Below are 23,471 nucleotides of genomic sequence, written 5' to 3'. Positions count from 1 at the left end.
TGGGGTCCCTGGCAGAAATATCTCCTTCTTAAGTAAGGCATCTCTACTGGACTAGGGAGGAAATAAATAATGAAACATAAGCATCTCCCTTTTCCAAAAGGAAAATATAAACGGGGTTGAGGGAGGGGGAAAGGAGAGACACAGAGAGACAGATCATGGCAAATACCAGATTGAATTCCCTCTGGCTCTGCTTCTTAATTAGGGGAAGTCTAAGTGGAATATGAACAGATGGGAAATGAGCCACTCCTCAGCACAGACAGATCTATGAGCCACAAAGCCAGAACAGGGAGGATATCCTTTAAAAAATGAAGAGACACAAAAAATACCCCAGTCTTACCCTCCAAGAGACACAGGTTTGATGCTGTAACAACCCTTGCACCATCACTTTGCTAGGACACAGCTCCTCCCTACTGTGCCAGGAGCCAGCAGAGCATATCTCTAGCTGTACAACGTTGGCGGTATTAGCCCCATCAAATTAATAAAAATCAGCTGCTTATACAACAGCATTAGTGAGCTCAAAATTCAATGCAGTAAGGGTCAGACTGCCCTGTACCCTTCAGATTTTCCCAGCCTTCTCCAACTCTTCCACGGTGTGCCTTGGATCTCTGTAACAATTAAAACATCTGTCAGCCACGCATACCCTGTTCCACTTAACAGCTTCACTTAGCAACTCCCTGCAAGTCTCCTGCTCAGAGTGTGCCAATTCCCCATCCACTTCTCATTTGTGAAGTTTTAATCTTGTGCCTGCTGGTTTTTGGTCTCAGGAGAAAGAAAAGGTTTTGTACTTTTAAAGTGTGAATACTTTCATGAGGTCATTTAAAGACCTAAATTACTTGTGTAATTACTTATACAACTGAAGACACATTTAACGTGCCAAACTCACAGATACCTCTACTAGATAAATTTCTCCATACATTCCCCTCTTTCTCAAATAGTTTCCCTCTGACAAGTCACTGTCTGGAAGCTTAAGTGCCCTTACATAAATGAATATATATAAAAAAAATCATCCATACTGCATCGACTAGCAGGCAACTAGAAATATTCATAACATCTTCAGTGCTGAGAAGCTACAAATCTCAAAGAATTTGTCCCATACACATAATTAATTTCCAATAAAATGATAAAAGTAAAAAAAAAGAAAAGAAAAAGCTTTAAATATAAATTACTGAAAGCTACATCATTTACTAGCACTTAGCTTCCCAGAGAGTTCTTGAGAAAAAAAAGTTAATGAGTACACCCAAATTACATGTCATCATTTCACCCAAAACCAGGATATTGTTCAGCAAATTACATAAAAGGTTGTTTAATTTCGCTATAGACTCACTCTCTCTTCTTTCCCAAACCCTTAGCAATCTGCACAGAGTTTTATTCCCTACAACAAATATTTAACAGGTAAGGTAAAAGATTTTTTCCATAGGTGTTTTTGGGAGCTGATCTACAATTCTTTGACATTCACAGGAGCTTCTTCTGGAGATTTCAAGAAAATTTCATAAATTAGAATCCAACAGAACTGCTTCAATCAGAAGCTATTTCATTTCACCCAGCACTTCCCTAATCTAATCTCTACTTTTGGATTAGGTAAATTCCAGAAAGGCAGTCCTGATTTTTTCTATCTTCAAAAGACCGAGATCTACCACAACAGTTTTTCTAATATTTAGCCATTTGCACTGCTGGAAAGGTGAGTTTAATTCTGAATTTTAATTATTTTCTTCTCTGGTCATTCATATTTATTCCTGAAGTATCTAAAAATACTCACACTCTACTTACTTTTTAACTCTAATTTTTGCAAGTGCAGCAGGTCAGACTGTCACTCCCAACCAAATGGCATTTTCTATGTTCTTAAATTCCTTTGACACTTTTCTGGTATTTTTTCTACATCCAAATTTCAACTTCCTTTTTTAAAGACTACTAGCTTCAAAACTATATATAGTATTAGCTTCAGGTATAAAACAAACAGATATCAAAAAGAAGTTAGAACACTTCCAATCTTCTTTTTATGCCTTCTAATTTATCCACCCTAGGGTGCAGTTACTTCTAATCTGAAGGTCCTCCTAGTACTAAATTCTCATCCTCTTTGACCTCTTGTTCCCTCTCAGTGCTACCACCTCCCTGAACAAAGCCCTCATCTCTGTAGTTCTGCACTCCTTTTTTAATCATATAAGCATTCATCTCATTTGGACAGGCTCAGAATGCCAGGTGATCAAAGTGGGTTTTTTACAAAATCTTTGACTTTATTCTGCTTCAACATTTGAACGGATTTTGCATCCTCTGCAAGATTTCACTACATGAAATGTCAATTGCTTGTTGGCAATTAAATTTTGACTGTTATTTAATTATCCATTATTTATATAATTTTTTTTGTTTTTATAATAAAGTTCTGCAATAATTAGCATTTTAAAAGTCCAAGACAAAATATCATGGCAAATAGTTTGTAAGAAGAATCCTCAAGAGTCCTTAGACACCAACTCCTCCAAAACTCTTCTAATGCTTTATCCTTTGGAAATTTATTTTTACCTTACACGTTGGTCAATAAAAATAGCAACCTATTGTAATTCAATAACAATAATGATCTGACACAATATCAGATATCAACAAAATTAAGCTAATTTCCAGAAAGGCTTTGATTATTTCTAATAGTAAAAAGTTAAGTTTGTTTGGAGCTATTTTATCTAATTGAAACTATTTTTGTGAAGAAAACACACGGAGCAAAGCCACTGAAGTACAGGAAGAACTTGTCCCCCATCTCACATCATAACTGCAAGCTATATTTATAACTGGCAAAGCATTGCTCCCCTCTTCAAAGACAAACTGCTGGTGAGGCTCTTCTTCTCTGCCCACTTTGCTTAAAATGTTCACAGCATGAATTTTTATCTCCACAGTGGGAGGCCAAGGATTAGCCCCAGTCTCCAAGAGGGTGGAGAGATTTAAAGGTCAATTTAATTAGCTCATTCTAATCTCTCGCACGCCTAATGTAAATGTCATTGTTTTCTAACTGCTACTTTAGCAGACTAGATCGTATTTTAGAAACTTTGAACACATGAACTGAGTGTTGGATGCAATACAAAAACCGTGTAACTAATTTTAAAAGGGATCCTAATAAAAATTGCCATTGAGCCAGACCTTTTCCTAAGAAAGAGAAAAAGGGCAATAGGAAAATTCTGGTGGCAAAGCATAGAGAGCTTTAGAAGAACAGTAATCTTTCAAACTGACTGGCTTAACAGCTTCTCATTGATTTAAATCTTCCCCGTTTCAAGACGTCTGGACAAAGGCAAACAACAGTTACTGGTGCTGTGATCTCATCCAAAAGCTGTGGAAAACTAAAATGAGCTTTACAAGCTCAACGTACCCTAAAGACAAATCAGATCACATCCCAGACTATTTAAGAGTGCCTCTGGGCAAGCTTTGCATGAACAAATAGGCAAAAACAAGTGCACAGATGATGCTCTGCGATGACTGAAATCATAGGTCAGTGGAAAAGCCTGACGGTGGCTCATGGCTGTTGGAGGATGATGCACACACTGTCTGGCTGTTCTCCTACAGCACAAGTCACAGTGCTGCTCTCTGGCCAGGCACAGCTCCCCAACAAAACAGACCTGGAGCTTCCCCCAGCCTTTTGTAAAATTTTTTTACAAGACTTCAGGAAGCATGGATATGGAAATTAGACCAGGATTACTGATTAAGAAGGACATCAGAGAGACAGTGTCATACAACTGACATAGATGCTCCAAAGTGATGTGCTGTAATTTGAAACAAGTTTTATTGTCCTGATTTTCAGGACAATGTTTTGTCAGTGACTTGTAGAGGGAAGAAAGGCAAAGCACTGGGCTTTTTTTAAAAACGGAAGCACCAAGCCCAGAGATATCTGGGTGGTCATACAGGGACAGGTAGGGATGACTTGTGGGTCTATTTTGTATGGTGACACTGCTCTTGCCATTAAGCAGGTGCTTACCTGGAAGTCCTGCTGCAGAAGCATGACCAGGCAACACTGATCTCTGACACTGGAAGGTCTATAAGGAATCTGACATGGAGAAAAGCATACCTGACCTACCAGTAACATGCTACAAGCACATTCAGGGGTGTACCCTCCCCTGCCTTTGCCAGATATATGGACAATTTTGCACAATGATTTCTTGTCAGCTCATAAGCATGGCTCTCAAAAGGCCTATGGTGAGTGTCATGGCACCCCCAAAGGATGAAAACAGGGCACCACTGGTCATGTGCTGCACCCATCAAAAATACAGAGCTCCTTCTATGATCTGGATGCAGATGCACACACTCTAAACACCTATGAACATTAATAAAAAAATTGTATTGAGGGAGTGATTACTATGGAGAAAGATGTGAAAAACTTTGACAGAGAAACACAAACAACTTATTTTTTGCATTGAGCTATCCTTCCAGGAGAAAGGTGATGGGTTCCTTGACTTCCTTGAATAAGAGTTAATGAATAAAACATGAGAGTCTTTCCTAAATCAAGCTATCCTATTGAGACCATAGATCTGGATTTGGAGCTGTCAGCTTAAGGCATGCTCTTGCTTTGGAAAGAGTTGTGGCTCTTTTTCTGGAAGCCTTTTCCCTTTAGCCCTGCAAAGCTTGGCTTAATGCCTTCCTTTCAATATCTCTAAGAACTCAGGAGTACCTATCAGTTTGTTCTTTTGATGTTGCCAGCACATGCTAAATTATATTTTCCAGTTTGAATGCCCAGTTGTGAATGATACTCAGTTTAGCAAGGAACAGCCAAAAGCAAGGCAAATTAAATATTTTCTAGGGAAAATTGAGAGAAACCACAAATTAGAATTTCTGTTGCCATAGGTACTAAGGTTAACTCCCACCATCACTAAATTATAATTTGGGCTGACACTTAAGGCACTAAATCTTAGAACATTAGATTTAGATTGAAAGCTTCATTTTTTACATGCTAGAAAGACTACAAACAGCAGAGGTTTTGTTACTAAAGCTGGTTCAACACTTTACTACCACCACTGCCTATACTCACATCAAACAAGATGTCAGCAGCTCTGAATGGTGACACCAATGTCTTGGTGTCAATGTCCATTTGGGATCCACAAACTGCATACTCTGCTATAGGAATCTCATCTGACAAACAAGCCCAGGAACTTTTCAGACACTGACAGACTTACCATGCTAAAATAAAATGACTAGCACTGGTATTTTCTTTACAAGACAGTTCTTGTTTTGATGATTTTTAAAGCACTTTATGGAATTAATTGAAGAGATTGTCTTAGGAATAAGCTCCAACTTCTAACATGGCTACTGCTGACCTTGCTGTGTGTAGTTTGATGCTGGAGGTGGCTTGTTCTTTCCCAAACCAAGGGCCAAAAAATAAAAGCATGAATTTAAGTGCAGAAGCACCAGCTGAGAGCATTGATTAGTATTTGTCTGAAGAAACATCTCACCTTGGATTGCAAAGTACTTAAAGTTCTTAAGATGATGTCTTAGGATTGGATAAGTCATGTAAAATGAACAAAAATATTTTGAGATTGAGGATCTGAAGTTTAGATACCTCAAAATAAAATTATATTGAAGGCTGACATCTAAAAAACAAGCCTGGAATTTGCATCGTTTTCCTGATGCCTTGCTATGAGCCTAGACTACAAATCTTTCTGCACAGAAAGCTCTGGGAGATATTGAAAAGTATCCTTAACAGTTTTATCAGAAAAAGTTGGACACAAGTTCATGTGGTTTGTTATTAGAGAAATTGCTTAAAAGCAGGAATTCTCAATTATTTTGGATTTCAAGCTGTTATATGGAAAAATGTTCAGAGAAATATCAAGCATAGGTAAATGAAAAAGAACTTACAGACCCATCTGCTAAAAGTTCTTCATTAATTCTTTGTCCTGTACAGAGAATCTCTACAAACTGCTCCTGCAGACAGGAAAAGTCAGCTCTGAGCCTGTCTCCTACTACCCTGAGTACCAGAACGTGCAGGGCAGTGAGCTGTGCCCTCCCTCATCCCCAGCAGAAGGCTCATCAGGTACCCTGGGACATGGCTGCCCTCTGGTATGAGCAATTGCACTTTACTGGGCAAGAACCCAGTCTTCCTCTTCTGCCTGGCAGAACCCAGATTTAGGATTCAGCAAGAGCTTTAAGCAAGAACAGATGTGTTGGAGCACAATAAAAGAAGTTTCCCTTCCCAGAGCAACAGCAGCAGAAGCATTTGTAACAGTAGTAGATCCTATTTTTCTACAGATTGTTGGGGGTTGTTAGGTGAGCTGTCTGCCTGTTAACCTCTCATAATTCTGAAGTTCACATAAACTAACCCTTTAATTCTTCTAACAGAACTCTACTCTTGGATTTTCTAAGGTAACAAAGTATGCCAAATGACTTGAGAAGCAATCCCAAAGAAAAACAGCTATCCCATTAATTGGGGGAGAACAGGGTGGGGGAGTTGGTAGAGGGGGTAGAAATCTTTCTGTAGAATAGCCTTTGCAGTGTCTAAAGCTGAGGGGGAATGCAGAAATTAAAATTTAGTGCTTAGTGAGGGACTTTTCAATATCTGTTTTCTAATCACATTTTCTGTTCTACTAGAAACAGTTAATGCTCTCAAGTGTTCTCCCATGAATAGTAGAAGTATTCTTTTTCAATTAAACAAGAAAACATTAACAAAAATACATAATTTACCCTATCAAGGCAAAATCTCTCATTACTTGATAATTTGGAATTGACACTTTAAAAAGTAATCTTCAATCAGAGAACCATGTGCTTGTGACATCCAGCAGTACAAAACAAAACAATAGTCTCTTTCCCTTTGATAATTTAGTCTTTCTAAGTGGTTAAAATGGTTTTGAAGTTTTTCATCATTCAAATGCAATTTTGATTCATACTGACTGATCAGCAGTTGTGTTCCCCCTTTTAAGAAAAAAACAGCCAGACCAGTTTTTAATTTAATGCAGTAACTGTTTTAGAATTTTTTAATAGAACAAAGTTTCTTAAACTACATTAAGGACCTCATTTATCATAACAAGTTTGTATAGGAAATCTTTGAATGAAACTCAGTATTTCACTTACTTCATACTATATTTTCTACACTGCTGTTCATTATAAATCATTAAGCACAAAAAAGGCCACACTGTATTAGCAGCTGCACATGTAAACTTCACATGTAAACCACAAAACTTCAATCCCAGTTCAGTACTAAATATCTCTTGGAAATGTCCAACTAGCTAAGAAATATAGACAGATGCAGGACAGATTACCAAAAACATCTCAAAAAAGGGAGTTGGTTTGTGTCATGTCAAGGAAGGGAGTTCATTCCAGGAACTGTAATTGCCATTACTAGAAATGGCTTCTTGTAAGGCATGAACCATACACAACTTAAGGAATTCCTCAGACTTCTAAGTCCAGACTACTTGCAGGAAAAAGCCGTGTACTTTGTGAGATTTAAATCTCTCTTCAGAGACATAAGGAGATCTCTGTAAGACAAGTTCCATATATTAATTATTTCACTAAGTGAACTAAGTCTATGTGTTAAACAGTCCACAAAATTACTACAAAATGAGAAACACAATGTAAAGAATTAAAATTAGTATAGCCCACTACTTAGAACATATGCTACCAATTTATTTCATAAGTTAGGTTTTGTTTTATTAGTGCTTACTCATAAGGAAAGACTATTTGTCCTCTGGAACAACTCATCAAGGATAAAGGATATCAGCAGAACATTCTGAAAACAAAGGCATTTAAAATGAATGTTCTTTGAGACTGTGACTGATGTCTGACTAATGAACAAGGTAATTGGTTTATTTATCTAAACCAATCCTTTCTGGCTCAATAATGGGAATGATATTGTTCACAGTTGACTAGAACTCCCTTCCTGAGAATCACTATATAAGAAAAACTATCAAAGAAAGTAACTCAATATTTCTTCCATAAGCTTTCCCTTACTTTTACACTGCAAACAATTTTTTAGTTCCAGGTTTGATTATAAGAAATCATTTTAACCAACAATAATTGGAATAACTTCCTTGGAGACAAAGGTTATCTGAAAAAAAGTATATATATTACATTCCCTTTTTAAATCACAGAGACTGTAACATTAAATTGAAAGCAACTTCTACTTATAATAGGGATAATCCCTATCTTACACGTGAGGAGACAAATTTTCTTTAAGTTTAGTTCTGTAAAAAAATTTAATTTTGAAAATGAGTTTAAAATACATTAATATTTTAAGCATTTATTTTCTTTTTAATCAGATTAGTCCAGTAGAAAAAGAATTCAGAGTGATAAATTGCTTGGGCAGAGGAAAAAAGCAATAGTGAATTACCTTCCCTTAGGTTAAAATTAACTATCTTCTGTTTTTCACTAAATATGCTTTAAATACTAAAAACCATGAGTTTTTTTTCCTAATACATAATTTTGTTGTATCAAAAACCAGGATGTAGTTACATGTTCTTATTTTGGGTTTTTGATTGTTTACATTACCAAAACACATAGCTACAAAGAAGTATTTTTGGGTTTAATCTGAAAATATGGACAATTTATCCAGTGACAGTTACTTAATGCTGCTTTATCATTGTTATCATTAATAAATCCAAACAGTAGTATAACATAGTTACAACAGGAATTTCTGCTGCAGAACAGCAGTGCATTTCACAGTGCTGTGGAATACAGCATTTTTGATTATGCCAAGTTTGCCAGTTTTAACTCACTGTAGCATCTCAAGTGTTCTACCATTTACTGAACTCTACCTTCCACTGTCTAGTAATGTCAAAATGCTCTAAAGGCAGCAAGCATGAATTGACATCACAATTTTAAGAGCAATCATGTCTTCCTTCTTTGTCAAGAAAAATTAAATCTTCATATAAAGGGATCAAATAACTTCTCAAGCAGTAGGATCCTGCTTGGTCCAAGAGCAGAACTGAACCAGGAATGCCATTTGATACATCTATTTAAACTGCTGGCCTCAGTCTCGGTGCATTTCCTTTTAAACAGTTCTTCATAAACAGGATAATGAAAAATCATGGAACATGGAAAGATCATGACAGCTCCAAAATAAACCAACAATCCTCTTCTCCACTGACTGGCAAAGTGTCTTAGCAAGGCTACAGTGGCTGTAAACTGAGATTCATAACCTAATCTCTGTCTACACCCCTGCACATTTTAAACCACCTATCCATTTCTAACACATTGTTTGATCCTGAAAAGGGGCAAATTGGTAAAAAGAATTGTTGAAAGACTCAGATATAGATTTTGGCTGCAACATTCAGTTTACTCCATGGGCAAGAATGGGAGTGTTATTGTACAAATGCATTTTGTACCATTTGTTTAGCTACTTAAAACCATTTCTTAAAAATTCTCTTAATATATCTTAGTGACATTATAAATATAACTGCAGCTCACATCAAAATAGCTTAAAAAAGCAAAAAAAATATGAGAGGAAGCAGTTACACAGCAAGCATTCTTTAGTTCAGGACATCTTGCAGTGTGACTGCAGAAGGAATTATCCTGTGACTGAAATGCTGTGCATTAGGAACTGTTAATGGAAAAGGGAACTATCAGTGAGAACAGGCAAATCAGGCTGAAGCAGAATTCAGGGACTTTCTTCTGCAAAGGCAGAAAGAAACTCTGACTGCATGGAACAACCCTGCCAAATCTAGAGCAATTTCTTGGTTTGCTGTATCTACTTTACACAAGCAATTTGTTTCCAGATCCTCTTAACGTCAGGAAAATGAGACATGATGAAGTAGGATGAAGCTGGCAGGCCATAGGTCACTGTCCTGTAACCAAAAAAAGCATGAGGGGAAATAAAAAAAAAGGAAGAAGGCTATGGTCATTTCAGAAACCACATCTCATACAGACAGAGCACTGAAGAAACTGTTATCTAAGCCACTGGGCTGAATACAGAATCTCTTGCCAGAGGTGTCCAGACATTATTTTTCCTCCTTATTGCAAGAAGTCTTACCCTGCAGCTTCAATAAATGTGGCTTATATGGAGGCACTCTAATGAGGAACACAGAGGACTAAAGATGGCACAAGAGCAGGAATCAGAGGAAAGCTGGGGCAGGCTGAAACGTTAAACACAAATGTGCATTTCACCAGTCTAGGCTTTTTCAAAGTGAACTTACCTGAAAGTCTTGATCATCAATTCCAAATCTCTCTCTCAGATTCCGGAACACCATTGGACAATATTCTTTAAATTTGAAATGACTTGGCATGTTTTCTCTGAAAGAAGAGAAAACCAATTCAACTTCATTGCTTCATTCATGCATATATAATAAGCAACTTGAGAATTTTGTCTCAAAGCTGTTCATAGAAAGCTCAGGATAACAATCCTCTTACAATTTCTCTTCTAGTGCTTTATTTTTTTCACTGAGATTGGGTTATCTTGTTTTTTTTCACAATGCTTAATGAATGTTTATTAGCTTACTATAACATCATTATGTCATAGCTAAGGAACTACAACAATTATGAAATGAACACAAACTGTATTTTGACAATTCTGAAACATAGACTCAAAAGAAGAAAAGAATGCTTTCCCACTGCCCTAAACTTACTTCAAAGGTGAAATTTTAGATTGGATTCTACAAGAACTACTATGCCATCTACGACATCAAAAAATACTAACAGTTCCAAACTTCAAGAAAATGTCACTCATTCAATAGAGAACTAGTTTTAATATCCTAGTGTTCATTTTAGACTTATAAAATAGAAAAGTTATTTTCACCTTTGTAACTGAGCTGAAGACCCAAAGTAGCAGAATTTTTCTACCTATATTCTTGAATAAAATTCACGTTATACACACATCAATATTAACAGTTTTGTATGTTTGTAAATACTGTTCATTAGGCATTTTATTTTTAAGAGACAATAGATACTACAAGAAATTACCATAATGCTTTTGAAACATCTATATGATGGGTATGATTTTGTATTATGGAAAATAAAAAGCTGAACATTATTCACATTTGATATAGGCTTTAGATTTTCATTCTTATTCAAATAGAACACTTAATAAAGAGCGCGTGAAGTTATATTTTTTAAATATACAAATTCTTATACAGCCATAAATAATCACACCAAGAAAAGATCACCTTCAGTATTTCATGTACTCATAAGGCAATAATAAACCATATGGAGGAAAAAATTCTACCCAGCAGCCTTTGCTGTTGCTTTTTAGAACAGCACAGACGGTTATGTTTATCTCAGGATTAACTTAATCATCAAAACTTCAGTTCCATGCACTGAAAAATAACAGAGTTCATAGTACTTCATAAAAATATCACTACCACTATCCACTTCTGCACAAAACTGTTACTTGTACTTACTTGTTGAAAAGGTGATTGTCCACCTTTATCTTTGAGTATGCTTTGAAATCATCTGGCATCAACATAACAGGGATTTGAACATGGCTCAGTTCATTGATCTAGAGAAAACAGAATATATTTAGTTGCTGCTGTCTTTGCAAAGAATGCTACATATATGTCTTAATCCTGAAAGTCTACTCTTTCCTGTGTATATATCCCAGGAGTGAATGCAGGGAATGGAAGAATGTAAAAGCAGTGTTATTCTTTCCAGATCAAACAGAGTCTCAAGAGTGACACTTTGGAAGAGAAGAAACAGCATTCCATATTTAGACTTGTTTCAGAAATAAAAAAGTGCTTTAAAGCACAGCTGGAGCGTACTTTTTATGGAAGGTCAATGACAATGCCACCAAAATCCTTTCCTATACCAACACATTGTTCCTATTTTGCCAGTCAAGTTATGCCTTCCAAAGATAATTCAACTTTTTATTTCCAATGACTATTTACCCCTGCAGCTTATGAAGAAATTTTATATGCCTGTGTCTTGAACGGTTTGTAGAAAGCAAAGTGAAATTTTGCATGCACGTGAATGTATGTATTTTCCGTTCCATAAGCAGAAGTTTGTTTCTTACAGTAGTGCAAAACTCAGATGAGTTTTTGTAAGTCACAGTATTCAGGGTTTTTTTGATTGTTCACATTAGACAAACCATTTAATTAGATAAATTTTTGCTTAGAAATAAAGGTGCACATTAAGTCCTAAGGTTTTCCTTATTTTCTTACATTGATGTGGACCACCTACTCTCTCTAGCTTTGAAATTAACATTGTCAGTACTCTCCAGATTAGGAATTTTCCATTTATATTTCTAATTTACTTCTGACTACATCTCCATTATAAAATGTAGACAACTTTATCATGACCTAGTTTGTAGGTATGTTTTTGGTATTGCATGTATTAATCTACCCTTACTTGACTTAAGTTTAAATAGAACATGATAAATACAAGACAGAATTGTTAAGCTTGCAATGGTCCTTCCAAACCAGGAATGACATACCCATTATAACAACAGTCACCAAATACCCATGACACATGTTTTATCCATGTTTTTATGGCACTCTACACTCTGGTCATGCATCTTAATTTACCCAGTCAAATCTTTTTGCTCACATAGAACCCATTTTTCTCAGCAGCTTTCTACAGGGTTTAGAGCAAAGTCCCACTCTATAAGAATGGAAATGTACACGGGGGCTGGAGGTAGCAACACAGGTGTGCTCCTCTGCTCATCCACCAGTGTTTTCCAACTAGGAAGATGTTAATTGCCTGTAAATGCTACCCTGCTTAAGAGAGGCTTTTGGAGAAACCTTCACTGAAGCAGCTATAGGTTAAAAATACTGGAGAAAAAAAAATGCACTCCCTGCAAGCATCACCTTTAGAAGAGCTGAAGTTAAAGAAAACAGGAGAAGAGTGAAGAGTCCTCTAGCTCTTAAGCAGAAGAGAAAAACCTTCCTTCTGGCAGGAAAGTCAGGTGGTCTCCTTACCTTTCAATACTTTAAAGCCCCAGTGATGTTCCCTGCTATGTCTCATTTTTGTCATTCTGATCTTGCAAGCCCACATGAAAAGTGCAAAGAAAGCTTCTTTGGAAAGACCTGAAAAGTTTTTGATAGAAGGATGGCAGCTCTCAGCAGAGCAGGGAAAGGAAAGAGAGATGTTGGGGATGAGCTCAAAGTGCTCCACTCCTTGGTGTTGTAGGGAGAATGCTCTTTTCTCACTCCAAAGGGAGAGAAAGAAGAAACTCCAATAAATTTTAGAAAACACAGCTGTACAAGCCTAATAAATCATGATGACACCTCATTAAATACAACATAAAATAACAAAATGCTGATTGAAAAATCACTACACCCAACATACAGGCTCTTTACTGAAGCTGATACTGCTGTACATCAATCTCACCCTGAAGCCACAAGGCAGCTCACGAGTCTGCAGAACCAGTCCAAATAAAACTAGGGACATGTAGATATATTACACAGAGATATGAAATTCTGAATTTGTTTTACAGAATTACCATCTCTTTCAGACTGCCAGATCACACAACAAATTTCACACTTGAATGAAGAGTAGCAGAAATGTACACACAGATACACTACAGACAAAAATGATCCCAAGAACACCTTCTGCTGAATACTGTAAAAAATCCTCAACTATCTACAACAAAGTTTGCTTGCAAAATTACATTTTAGGTTATCAAAACTGCATTGATCAAATTTTTATGCGTACTTGCTTTCTTAATTTGCTGATATGAAGTTTCTCTGCATACATCTACAGATTAGCTTTCATGCTGTGGGTATTTAAATTTGTGCTATATAATGGCACAGTTTTACTTGTGCCTGTAGGCCTTGCAAGCATCACCTACACAGTGGAATGAAAAAGCCTTTGTATGTGCATACTCTCAGGATTCTTTGATTTTAAGAAAAAGAATTCCAAAATACTTCTCCTAAGATGTTCTCTACAAGATATAAATGTACACAATCCCCATTCCCCAATCAGCAGGTTTGATGGTTTTGTTCTTTTCAGGGGGGATGAATTTTTCAGGGTGCTTGTCTTGGTTTGTCTTTTTTTTTTTTTTTTTTTTTTTTTTTTTTTGGTTGGTTGGTTGCTTTTTTTTTTAAGATTCATCCAAATCTGAGGCAAGTAAAAGCAATTTCTTTAATATTTTGGGGAATTCCTCTCTAGCAGAGTAGGAAAATAAAAAAGAAGGTGATGAATACACAGTAGAAGTGACCTTTGGTGTAGCACACCAGCTGAGTAATGGCATATCCCAGCAGCACAGACCATTAATTAATTTAAACCTTTTGAAGTATAAGGTCTGGCTCTCTCTGCAATAGGACATTTCTGGACAGATTTGATGAGGCCAGACTGGAAAATGTGCACAAGAGAGAATGGAACACTCGTGTCATTAGATCTTGGTGGAAACTGGAACCACATTGTGGGGGGAGGGAGAAGAAACAATAGCCAAAACACCTCCCCCAAACAGCTCTTGAAAAGCTAAAAGAAAAGGGAAAGGGATCGATTCTCTACTTTGCCATCACTGTGTGAAGAAACAATCACATCTGAAAGACACTAAATGTGAAATGCAAAGAAAACATTTTGAGTCTTCCAACTTATCTCAGATGAATATTTTGCTTCTTTTTCTGTTTGAAAGTTCAGCACAACAGAAAACGTGTTAAGATGGATGTGATACCTTGGACAAGTATCATGTCCATCTCTTCATGTTACCCATTAAATACAGCGAGCTCCCTTAGCAATAGCAAATGAGATGTGTGCATGAGGATGAAAGTTCAGCATTCCAAATTACAACAGAAACTGTAACAATAGCTGTAATAGTTACATAAGAAATACTCATTTTCCTCTAAGGAGTGCTTTTGAATGTAATAAAATCATAACCAAGAAACAATTGCCCAAGAAATTGAGGTAAACAAGAGATAATTGCAAAGCATAAATGAAACAAAAAGAGCTCACTGGACAGAGGACTGCGGGTTTGGGATCAAATATGCATTTAACTGGAATTACTTCTGAGAATCTACATGTACAGCATCTCTATAATAAATATATGTGCATCATATTAGGAAAATTCTTCTAGTCCTGCAACCTACATCCTTTAATTGCCTTGTATTATTGTTGCCAATGCAAAATTTTGCTCCAGTTTGTCCTTTTTTGAAAGGGACAATGCTTGCTGCATCTTTGAGGAATTCAAATCCAATAAAATAGCCTTAGAGAATGTATTACTTTAAATATGAATGACTAAAATTCTAGTTGCACAGTAACCACGTATATTATGTATAAATACCTCATGTGCATTAATAACATTTGTAAACTCACACACACATGATACTAACAAGAGACCCAGAAACCTCCATGAAGTAATTCATTCAGTATCTTTTGTGATATTAATATAAACACAGGTAGTTGTGACACTTGGAAACATCTCCAGACAACTTATAAGCTTTAGGACAGAAGAATGTTAAAAGTCTTAGACTGGCATTGCCCCTTTAAACACGCATGCAAACAATTGTGGCTCAGAGTGGTGGCTTGGTCATGGGAGGTGAGAGAGGGCCAAAGCAAAAAGAAGCTTTCAAGCAAAAACCTACTGATTGCAACTCATTTTGTTCCTGCAGGTTTAGCATTGAATTCACACTGTCAGGATAACAGAGGTTGTAATTAAACTGCAAATAAGGGAATAATAAAAGCCTACTGGACATTGAATAAATAGTAAGACTCAGCTGGTAATGATTTTGAAATTAGCACACAGAGAGGTGTTCCCACAAAGCCATCTTATATTGGTGACATTTCAAACAAGCTTCTCTAATTTATATGATTTGAAATCAAGCAATGACTATAGCATAAATTGTTAGGCATTATTAATGGCCCTTATTTAATTCAGATACATTCACCCTAAACACCACATTACTAGGGCAATGCATAATTAAGCATTAGTTTTCATTCTGTCAGAACATAAGCAGCAATAAATTGCTTGTATGCAAAGCAGACAATGAGATATTTAAACTGCATATAATAAAGGCAATTTACAGCATATATTGCATGTTTAGCTACAAGAGGCAGAACAACAATCCTGTTTTCCAACAGATACAAGCTGTTGCCCATTGCTACAGTGTTACAGCAAGAAACCTGTGTAACACATTACAGCTGGTATTACTCATTTAAAAACCCAAATCAAGCAAACCAACCAACCAAAAAATCCCCATTAAAAAAATAAAAAATAAACCATGTACAACATCCAAAATTTAATCCCAAGAAGACCACAAATCACACTCAGACTACTTAGCAATGCCTGGTTTCTTTTGAAACTCTCTTCCTATTTAAGGCCTTCATACCCTATGGATTCAGTTTTTTTATTTAATGTTGCAGCTTTAGTATACAGCATATATACTGTTTCCTTTTATTTTAACATATCAGCCCACCAGACTCACTGAAACTATGGAGGGATGAGGTGTTTTCACACTGAACAGCCTGATAAAACATCTCAATTGCAGTTACAGCTCTTGGCAGTTTCACACACAGGAAAATCCCTGCTGCTCCTGATGCTGGATGTGGCACAAGTTGTGGAAGTGCTACTTCTTTTCAGCTGTTTATCTCCCAGCTCTCCTTCTGTACTGAAAGCTAATTCACAGCAGTCTGATCTGTTGAGACAAACAAGCTTCAGCTGGTTTGTTACTCTAGGAGAAAGTCAAGCTCATTTTTCACAAATTTGTGCATTCTTAAACACTGATTTTGGAAGAAGTGGGAGTGATGGAGACTTCAGAAGAAAGAAATTATTGGGATGTAAAAATAGAACTGAACTTTTAACACCACCAGCAGTACTGAGATTTTTATGTTCAGGGTTTTACTTTCTGCATTGCAGCTTCTACTTTGGCAAAGAAACTTGCACAGAAAACTGAAGAGAAAAAAATATCAAACCTTTTTTTGGTTCAGACACAAAGTCACCATTTGGAACAGGCCACAGACTTCCTCAACAGCACAGTTAACTCATTTACTGGTAGGTTAATGCTTATGAAAGCAAGCCTATGGGCTTCTGGTGGATTGTTCATACAAAACAGGGCTGTAGAACAAGAAGACAACAGAGGAAATTCTTTGGAGTATAAAATTCCACATTAAGAGTCTCTTCCAGCACCTTCTTGATACTGAACACCCTGCAGGTCTTACCAAACAGAGCATTTTCCTGCTCACTAGAACAGGCACCTACAAGAGAAAGTTTCTTTAACTTATTCATTCTATTGTCCTGTAAAAAGCCCTTTGCTAAGCTGCCCCTATTTTGTAAGGAGCAGAGGTTTAGGTTAAAGCAGCAGGCCGAGTGGTGACAGGCAGAGCTACAGGCAGCATTTACATCCTCTCCTTCCCAGATGTGGAACACACTGAGGTATTGCTACCAGGACAGTAAACGCCTTGTGCTGAAGTATAAACTCAAAGTGAAGTGATTATTTTACAACTCTTTGAAATCTACCTTGAAGGGTCTGAAAAGGGTGGATGAGGTCAGCAGCTAATCAATTTTGTGGAAGACATTTGCCTGTTACAGGGCAAAACCATCATTTGATAAATGTCATTTGACAGTTTAAATTACACTCAAACCCATTCTTGCAAGAGAAATAAAAGGTTAAGTTCTGCTGTAGAGAAATAAATCAGTTCAGCAAAATACGCCTTAATATGTTTTAAATGAGGTTTTCATCATTTCAATCACACAAAAATTCATCTCTTTCCCCTACCTCTCCCTGCCACCCTGCAAGGTAAAAAATATCCAGGCTTTTTTTTTTTTTTTTAATTTTGCAATGTGTTAGACTTTAAAGGGCAGAGAAGTCTTCTATAAAAGGAATATCCAGTTACCTATTCAGAATCATGTCCCAAAATTAATGCAATTATATGAAAATTAAACAATGCAATTATAGGAAAAACAGGGTAATACATTTAACTTTTTCTGAGTCTTTGGAATTATTGCAATTTAAAGTATATGAACAGAAAAAACCTCTAAAGTAAAAAAACCCCCAAATCAAACAAACTTAAACCACCCTGCTGCCAGGCAGCTACATAAAAGAATCTAAATTTTACATGTCTCAAAACATCTACCAGCAATTACCAGAGCAGCTTTGTGTTTTTTACAGTTCAGGTGATGTCTATCATTAGATTTGTGGCTTTCAATAAAATTCAGTAATTTACTATTCGAAAAGTATGACAAACTGAACCAAGAGTATTCCAAACTGCCTTAAAATATACTTTTCCTGAAGTACTAACCACAGAATATATGAAAGACTCTGCAAGAGTATTAAATATGGCTCCTATTTAGCAATACTAAAAAATGAACAGCTCAACAACAGCTATCACATTTTATCAAAAAGAGTAGCAAGACCTTTGTGAAGTCTTATGATCTGCCTTTGAATTAAAAAAAAAACAAAAGAAAAAATTTCACAGCAGACCCCAGATACTTTCAAGAGACTTCTTGGCTGCTGTTTTCCACAGGAAAAGGATCTGTTTGGGCAGGGTAGGTCTGTAGTACATGCATCCATGTGGAAAACAGGATATTGTGGCATACTCAAAGAAAGCTCTGGACAGGATATTGTCCAAACACAGTCCTAAAACACAGCAAAGAAATGGTTTCCAAAAAGCATTCATGTTTGCTTTTAAATTTGGAGTATCAGAGTCCAAAAATCCAGACAAAGGGTTTTATAGCTTGGTTATCACTCCTGATCAGAGAGTTTGGAATGACAGGGTTTAAGAACCTATAACAAAAGCACTTAAATTTCATTTCCTTCCCAACAATTTTGATTGCAAGCTTTTAAGTCTTTCAAGTCTCTTGGACACTTGCACAGTCTAGAATATCCAGAACAGCTGCTGTACACTATCAGACAAGCATTAAGTCACATTTCTACAGATTTGGTTAAAGTTCCCATGAATCCCCTTACACATTTCAATGAGTGCAAAAACTGACACTTCATAATGTGCCAAATAATCAAAGGCCAAAAATAAATTAAGCAGCTCAGATACAATGTCTGTCATGATAATCCCTCACTCTCCTAAAAGCTAGGTCAAATGCCATAATATGTACAAATACATTAATGCCCATTAATGATCTGGGAAACAGAATAATAGAAATACGACTTGTTTGTAGTGGAGATTCTTGACAAGCTAAACACTTCCAGTAGCAAACATCACACAAGAAGAAAGTCCTATCTCAGACCAAAAGAAAATTGTAAAGGACTGTAAGCTCTTTGTACTTGGATGAGTTTTGAGGCACACTTTAGACATGAGCTCATCCTTGTTTGCAAATGCAATTCTTAAGAAGACAACAAGACAAGGGACACAGCTCAGACAACAATTTGCAAGCTATTAGCTTCCCACAAATCTGATAAAAGAACATTTTATTTTTTGAGCAAAAATATCAAGTCATCTGCTTGAAACTTAAATTTGTGCTGGGAGGTTGATGTACTTTGACAATCTTTCATATCAATGGGCATCCTCAATTATTGTTTGGCATAGTGATTCAAAATACACACACTTGTCACAAGGTCTGATAGCCATCTGGTCTGTATTCTTCTAATTAAAAAACAAAATGCTTATCTGGCAACAGATAAACTTTTAGCTCACTTGGCTTTGTCCTAAAAGCTTCACAAAAGAATGACCAAAAAGAGGAAGATGATAGGAGGCACCAGGTATTTATTACGACATCAGGAAAGGTTTGAAGAAGACAAGATCAATTCTACACACAAAGCAGAATTACAACTCACAGACAAATGTTCTGCCAAGTCTCTGAATTATCTATGTATTGTGGATTCTAGAAGAAAAATTCAACAAGGAAGAACACAATGAAATAAAATTATACTTATATTCCATGAATCCTGTTACTAAGATCTGGGGAAAAAACAAACTTGCCAACCAACCAGAAAACAAACATAAAGGAGTCTATTAAATAATGCTCATCTCATAGTAGCTTTTAATATTATATTTTTCAAGTATAATATTTCTGAATAAGAAAAATGAGGTAATGAATTTAAACATAAAATTCCAGCATGCAGTTGAACAAAAAAGGAGATGCTGTAGCCTTACCTGAATGCTGTAATTGAAAAATGAAAATCAATAGGAAAAACTTCTCTTCAATACAGAAAGGCAAAGTATAATGGGAACAGAAACCTAAGGAACAATTTTGCCCATAATACTCATCTGCTTAATGAAGAGAAAGGCTTTAAAAGCATCCTGCCTAAGAAAAACAACCTAGGAAGTATGCAGAACAAATGCTATGAAGCAACAATTTAAGTCATGAGATGGGCCTCATTAATTTTCACAAGTTATAACAAATGCAGAAAAGCCAATTTTTTTGCCTATTTTTACACTGGTATAATGAAGGTAATGCATTTCACATTATGATTAGTAATAGTAGTAGCAACAGTATTAAAGAAGACCAGTTGTGAAGGGAGTTTAATGTCCTCTCACATATTCCAACCTCACAAATACATTATTATTTAGAAAACTGTTGACTTGTGAAAATATGACATTAAAGCATGACTCCTTCTGGCCATTTCTGACTATGGTGAAGGCTGGAGCTGTGAGGCAAATTTTCTGCAAACAGCAGCAATGCTATTTGCATTACATAAATCTAATTTAAAAAGTTAATTAACTGACCAAGAGTGACCCTGGAAGTACACGAAGGTCACACCACCCATATTCCTGTGCTCTGTAAGGTGATGCAGCAGTTGCTCCCGGTAACATGGACCAACAGAATAATTGGAGAGCACAAGGGACAGAACTTGCTCTGCCAGCATGTCTTAGCCTGCAGCTAAATGAACCTTTTTTAGCCTCAACCTAAATCTCCCATCCTTCCAGAGAAGTAATAACTTTACATGTAAGCACCATGCAAAATATTATCCTAGAGGTCCAATGGGTAAGAATTGCATTTCCTCGGTTTAGCGAAACTCCTCCATTCACCTCTCTGATGCATCTTGGTTGTGGCACTGTATTTGTCTTGCATTTACCATACAGTCTTTCACTTCAAAGTAGTGTAATGCCTGATGCTGGGCTAAGAGGTCTGTAGTCACCTATGAGGGTTATCAGCTTTCCAGGTTTTATCACTATTTGAGGTGGTGCATGCCCCTCCATACCCTTGTCAGGCTGCACTGTGATCTGAGAAATGCTCATTAGGCGTCAGCCTTGAAAACAGCACCTGGGCTCAGCTCCTCTTGAGCTTATCAGAAAGGCTATCTGCTCCCAGGAATGGCTAACGAGCTCCTGTTTCCCTTATGAACAACCTTGGAAAATTCTTCTTGCCTGAATGACACAACGTTCCTGTCCTTACACTTTCAAAGAAAGTGCTGACCCAAACTGTGGCCAGGATGAAACTGAAACAAATTATGACCAAAAAAAAAAAAAGTTTCAAAACAAATGAATTTGTTTTGAAAACAAATTATGACTAAAGCCCACTCTCTTGCAACTCTATAAACAGTAGTCCAAAATGAGCTCTTCTGGGCTGCAGTGGGCAGTGACCTCCCTCTGACTGGGGCCTCTCAGAGCCAAAGAACCCTCATGGTCTGCCAGACTTGGAGAAGTGTTGAACCAGGAGTCCTGGACTTACCCTCCACTCCTCGAGGCTCAGCCTTTCACCCAACAGGACATCCAGGGCATTCAAAGTGATTCTTTCACTGCCCTCCAACAGGAATTTTTCACAGGTGCCTTGCCTGCACTGACTCTTTATGTCTGTGTGCATATACTACAAATCTGTGTGCATATACTACAAATACTACAGCAAATCTGAGAGGAATGCTGCTTTCTTAGATGTTTAAATACCTGGATATTGAAGCAAGATAGGCCTGTAAGTAAGCTTAGGCCTGTAAGTAAGCTTGTGACATATGACTTAACCTTACTTAAATACTGCTAAGTGCTGTTCTTTCGCTGAGTTGCTAAGTATAACTTCAAAGTTATAAAGTAAGGTTAAATGCTAGTAAGCGTTATTCCTTTGTTAAATTGTCATGATTAAGTCATTATTTGGTTTAAGATAGAAGTAAAGTACTGTTACGTTTGAGTGCTGTTAAATGCTGTTTTAGGCCGTGTTCTTTTTTATCTTGCTCTCACTGCAATAATGCACACATCCCTAGACAGTTCACAGTTCATTTCTGTTTTGTCTGGATTTTGTTTGGTTTTGTTGTTGCTTGTTTTTCCTCGCTGTCCCTTCTGTCCTGTAAGTAGTAGAGTGAATCTTGCCAATGAACTTTGTCATGGTGTCACTTAATATAAATCTGGCTTTTGCTGATACCCTTGCCAATGATTTTTTAAGCCATCTCAAACACTCCTTCATATCAGGATGCCATCCAGACAGTTTTTGCTGCATGAAGCCACTGTATGGACTTCATTTAAGAAAATGCTCTCAGAGCAACAGCAGAAGCTCTTGCTGGTCAAGACACCATGACATCTGGAAGAAGACATGAAAGGCCTTAAAGTCCCAAGGAAACCCAAAGAGAGCCTGAGCTGAGTAGCAAGCTCAGAACAGACATCTGGGATTGTTTAAAGCTTGTTTTAGCACTTTCCTGTCCACCTCGTGGTCACTGACTTCTCCTGTATATTGCTCCTAAATATGCATTAACCTCTCCTTCTCACAGACAGTAAAACACACTTATTTGGATGTAAACTCTGCAGCTTCTGGCTACTGAAGCAATGAGTTTATGTGCCACTCCTTCAGAGTTTGGGAAAGACCAGTATCCAGGTATGGTTATAAGGAGCTGGGTTTTGCTATTGCTCAGGATATCCTTTTTCCTCACAGAATCTCAATTTTATTTTGGCAGTAAAACGACATACAAAATTTCATTAATTTATTATCGTTACTTAGGAGATATTAACTGCCCAGATATAACAACCCTAATGTTGATTTTGCTGAAGGCTATGTACTGCACATTATTTCCAAACCCCAGAAAGCCTTCCCAGCCCTGCAGAAGAAGGGGGTAAGGAGAGGGTGCAGCAGAGCCACCAAGGGCTCATTGTCTCCCAAGTCCTGTCACCCTCCTAGTTCAACTAAACTGTGAGTTGAGATAATTATACAACTCAAGGTAAGCATCTTCTTTATCCCTTGATATGAAATAAAATATAATTTCTTAAAAGCAACATAATATAATTGTGCAACCTTTTGCCTCTGTTTACAGGTCAGAATTTTGCTATCAGAGGATTTCCATAAGCTTAGGGGGACAATAGGACACATTCAATGGGCAAAGATGACACAAATCCGCTTTCTATTTATACTTTTTATAGCCCATAAATAAAAAGTAACCCCAGTGGTTTTAGTGCTGTTAATCTGAACATGTACCAGGTGCCACAGTGCCTCTGAAAGGAGATCAAACAGAAATGACCAAACTTTGTTATTCAGTAAGCACGACCACAACAAAACCGCTTCAACTGTAAAGACAAAACCAAACTGTAATGACACAAAGTTTTCTGCAGCAGTTTCTATTATGCTAGCCATGGTAACACTGCTCCAAATCCAGTCAAAAAGCATTTCCCATGATGAGGTGGCTGGTGACAGTATTTGATCAGCTGCCACTCATTTCCTCTCCTGAACCCAGGAATCACATTTCCACGACTCGGAGCAGAACCACCCCACAGAAACTCTCTCTCATCACTGGCATTTGAGTCAGGTTATGTATTGCTAATGAACAGTATGAGAAAGAAAATCT

General features: G+C 37.0%; 1 protein-coding gene across 2 annotated transcripts in view; it reads right to left on the bottom strand.

Annotated features, from left to right (window-relative positions):
• PIP4K2A (phosphatidylinositol-5-phosphate 4-kinase type 2 alpha) overlaps positions 1–23,471 on the bottom strand; it is a 107,733-nt gene that overhangs the window by 39,238 nt on the left and 45,024 nt on the right. For both annotated transcript variants that reach the window (XM_058037554.1, XM_058037562.1), the window contains exons 2-3: positions 11,286–11,383; positions 10,086–10,182 (exon numbers count right to left, since the gene is read on the bottom strand). In XM_058037554.1, coding sequence (XP_057893537.1) covers positions 10,086–10,182; positions 11,286–11,383 — 195 coding nt within the window. The remainder of the gene's footprint in view (positions 1–10,085; positions 10,183–11,285; positions 11,384–23,471) is intronic.

The sequence above is a fragment of the Melospiza georgiana genome, chromosome 1 (assembly GCF_028018845.1).
Source record: "Melospiza georgiana isolate bMelGeo1 chromosome 1, bMelGeo1.pri, whole genome shotgun sequence".
Taxonomy (NCBI): Eukaryota; Metazoa; Chordata; class Aves; order Passeriformes; family Passerellidae; genus Melospiza; species Melospiza georgiana.
Note: the sequence above shows the minus strand (reverse complement) of the source record. Positions and strands in the feature narration are given on the sequence as shown.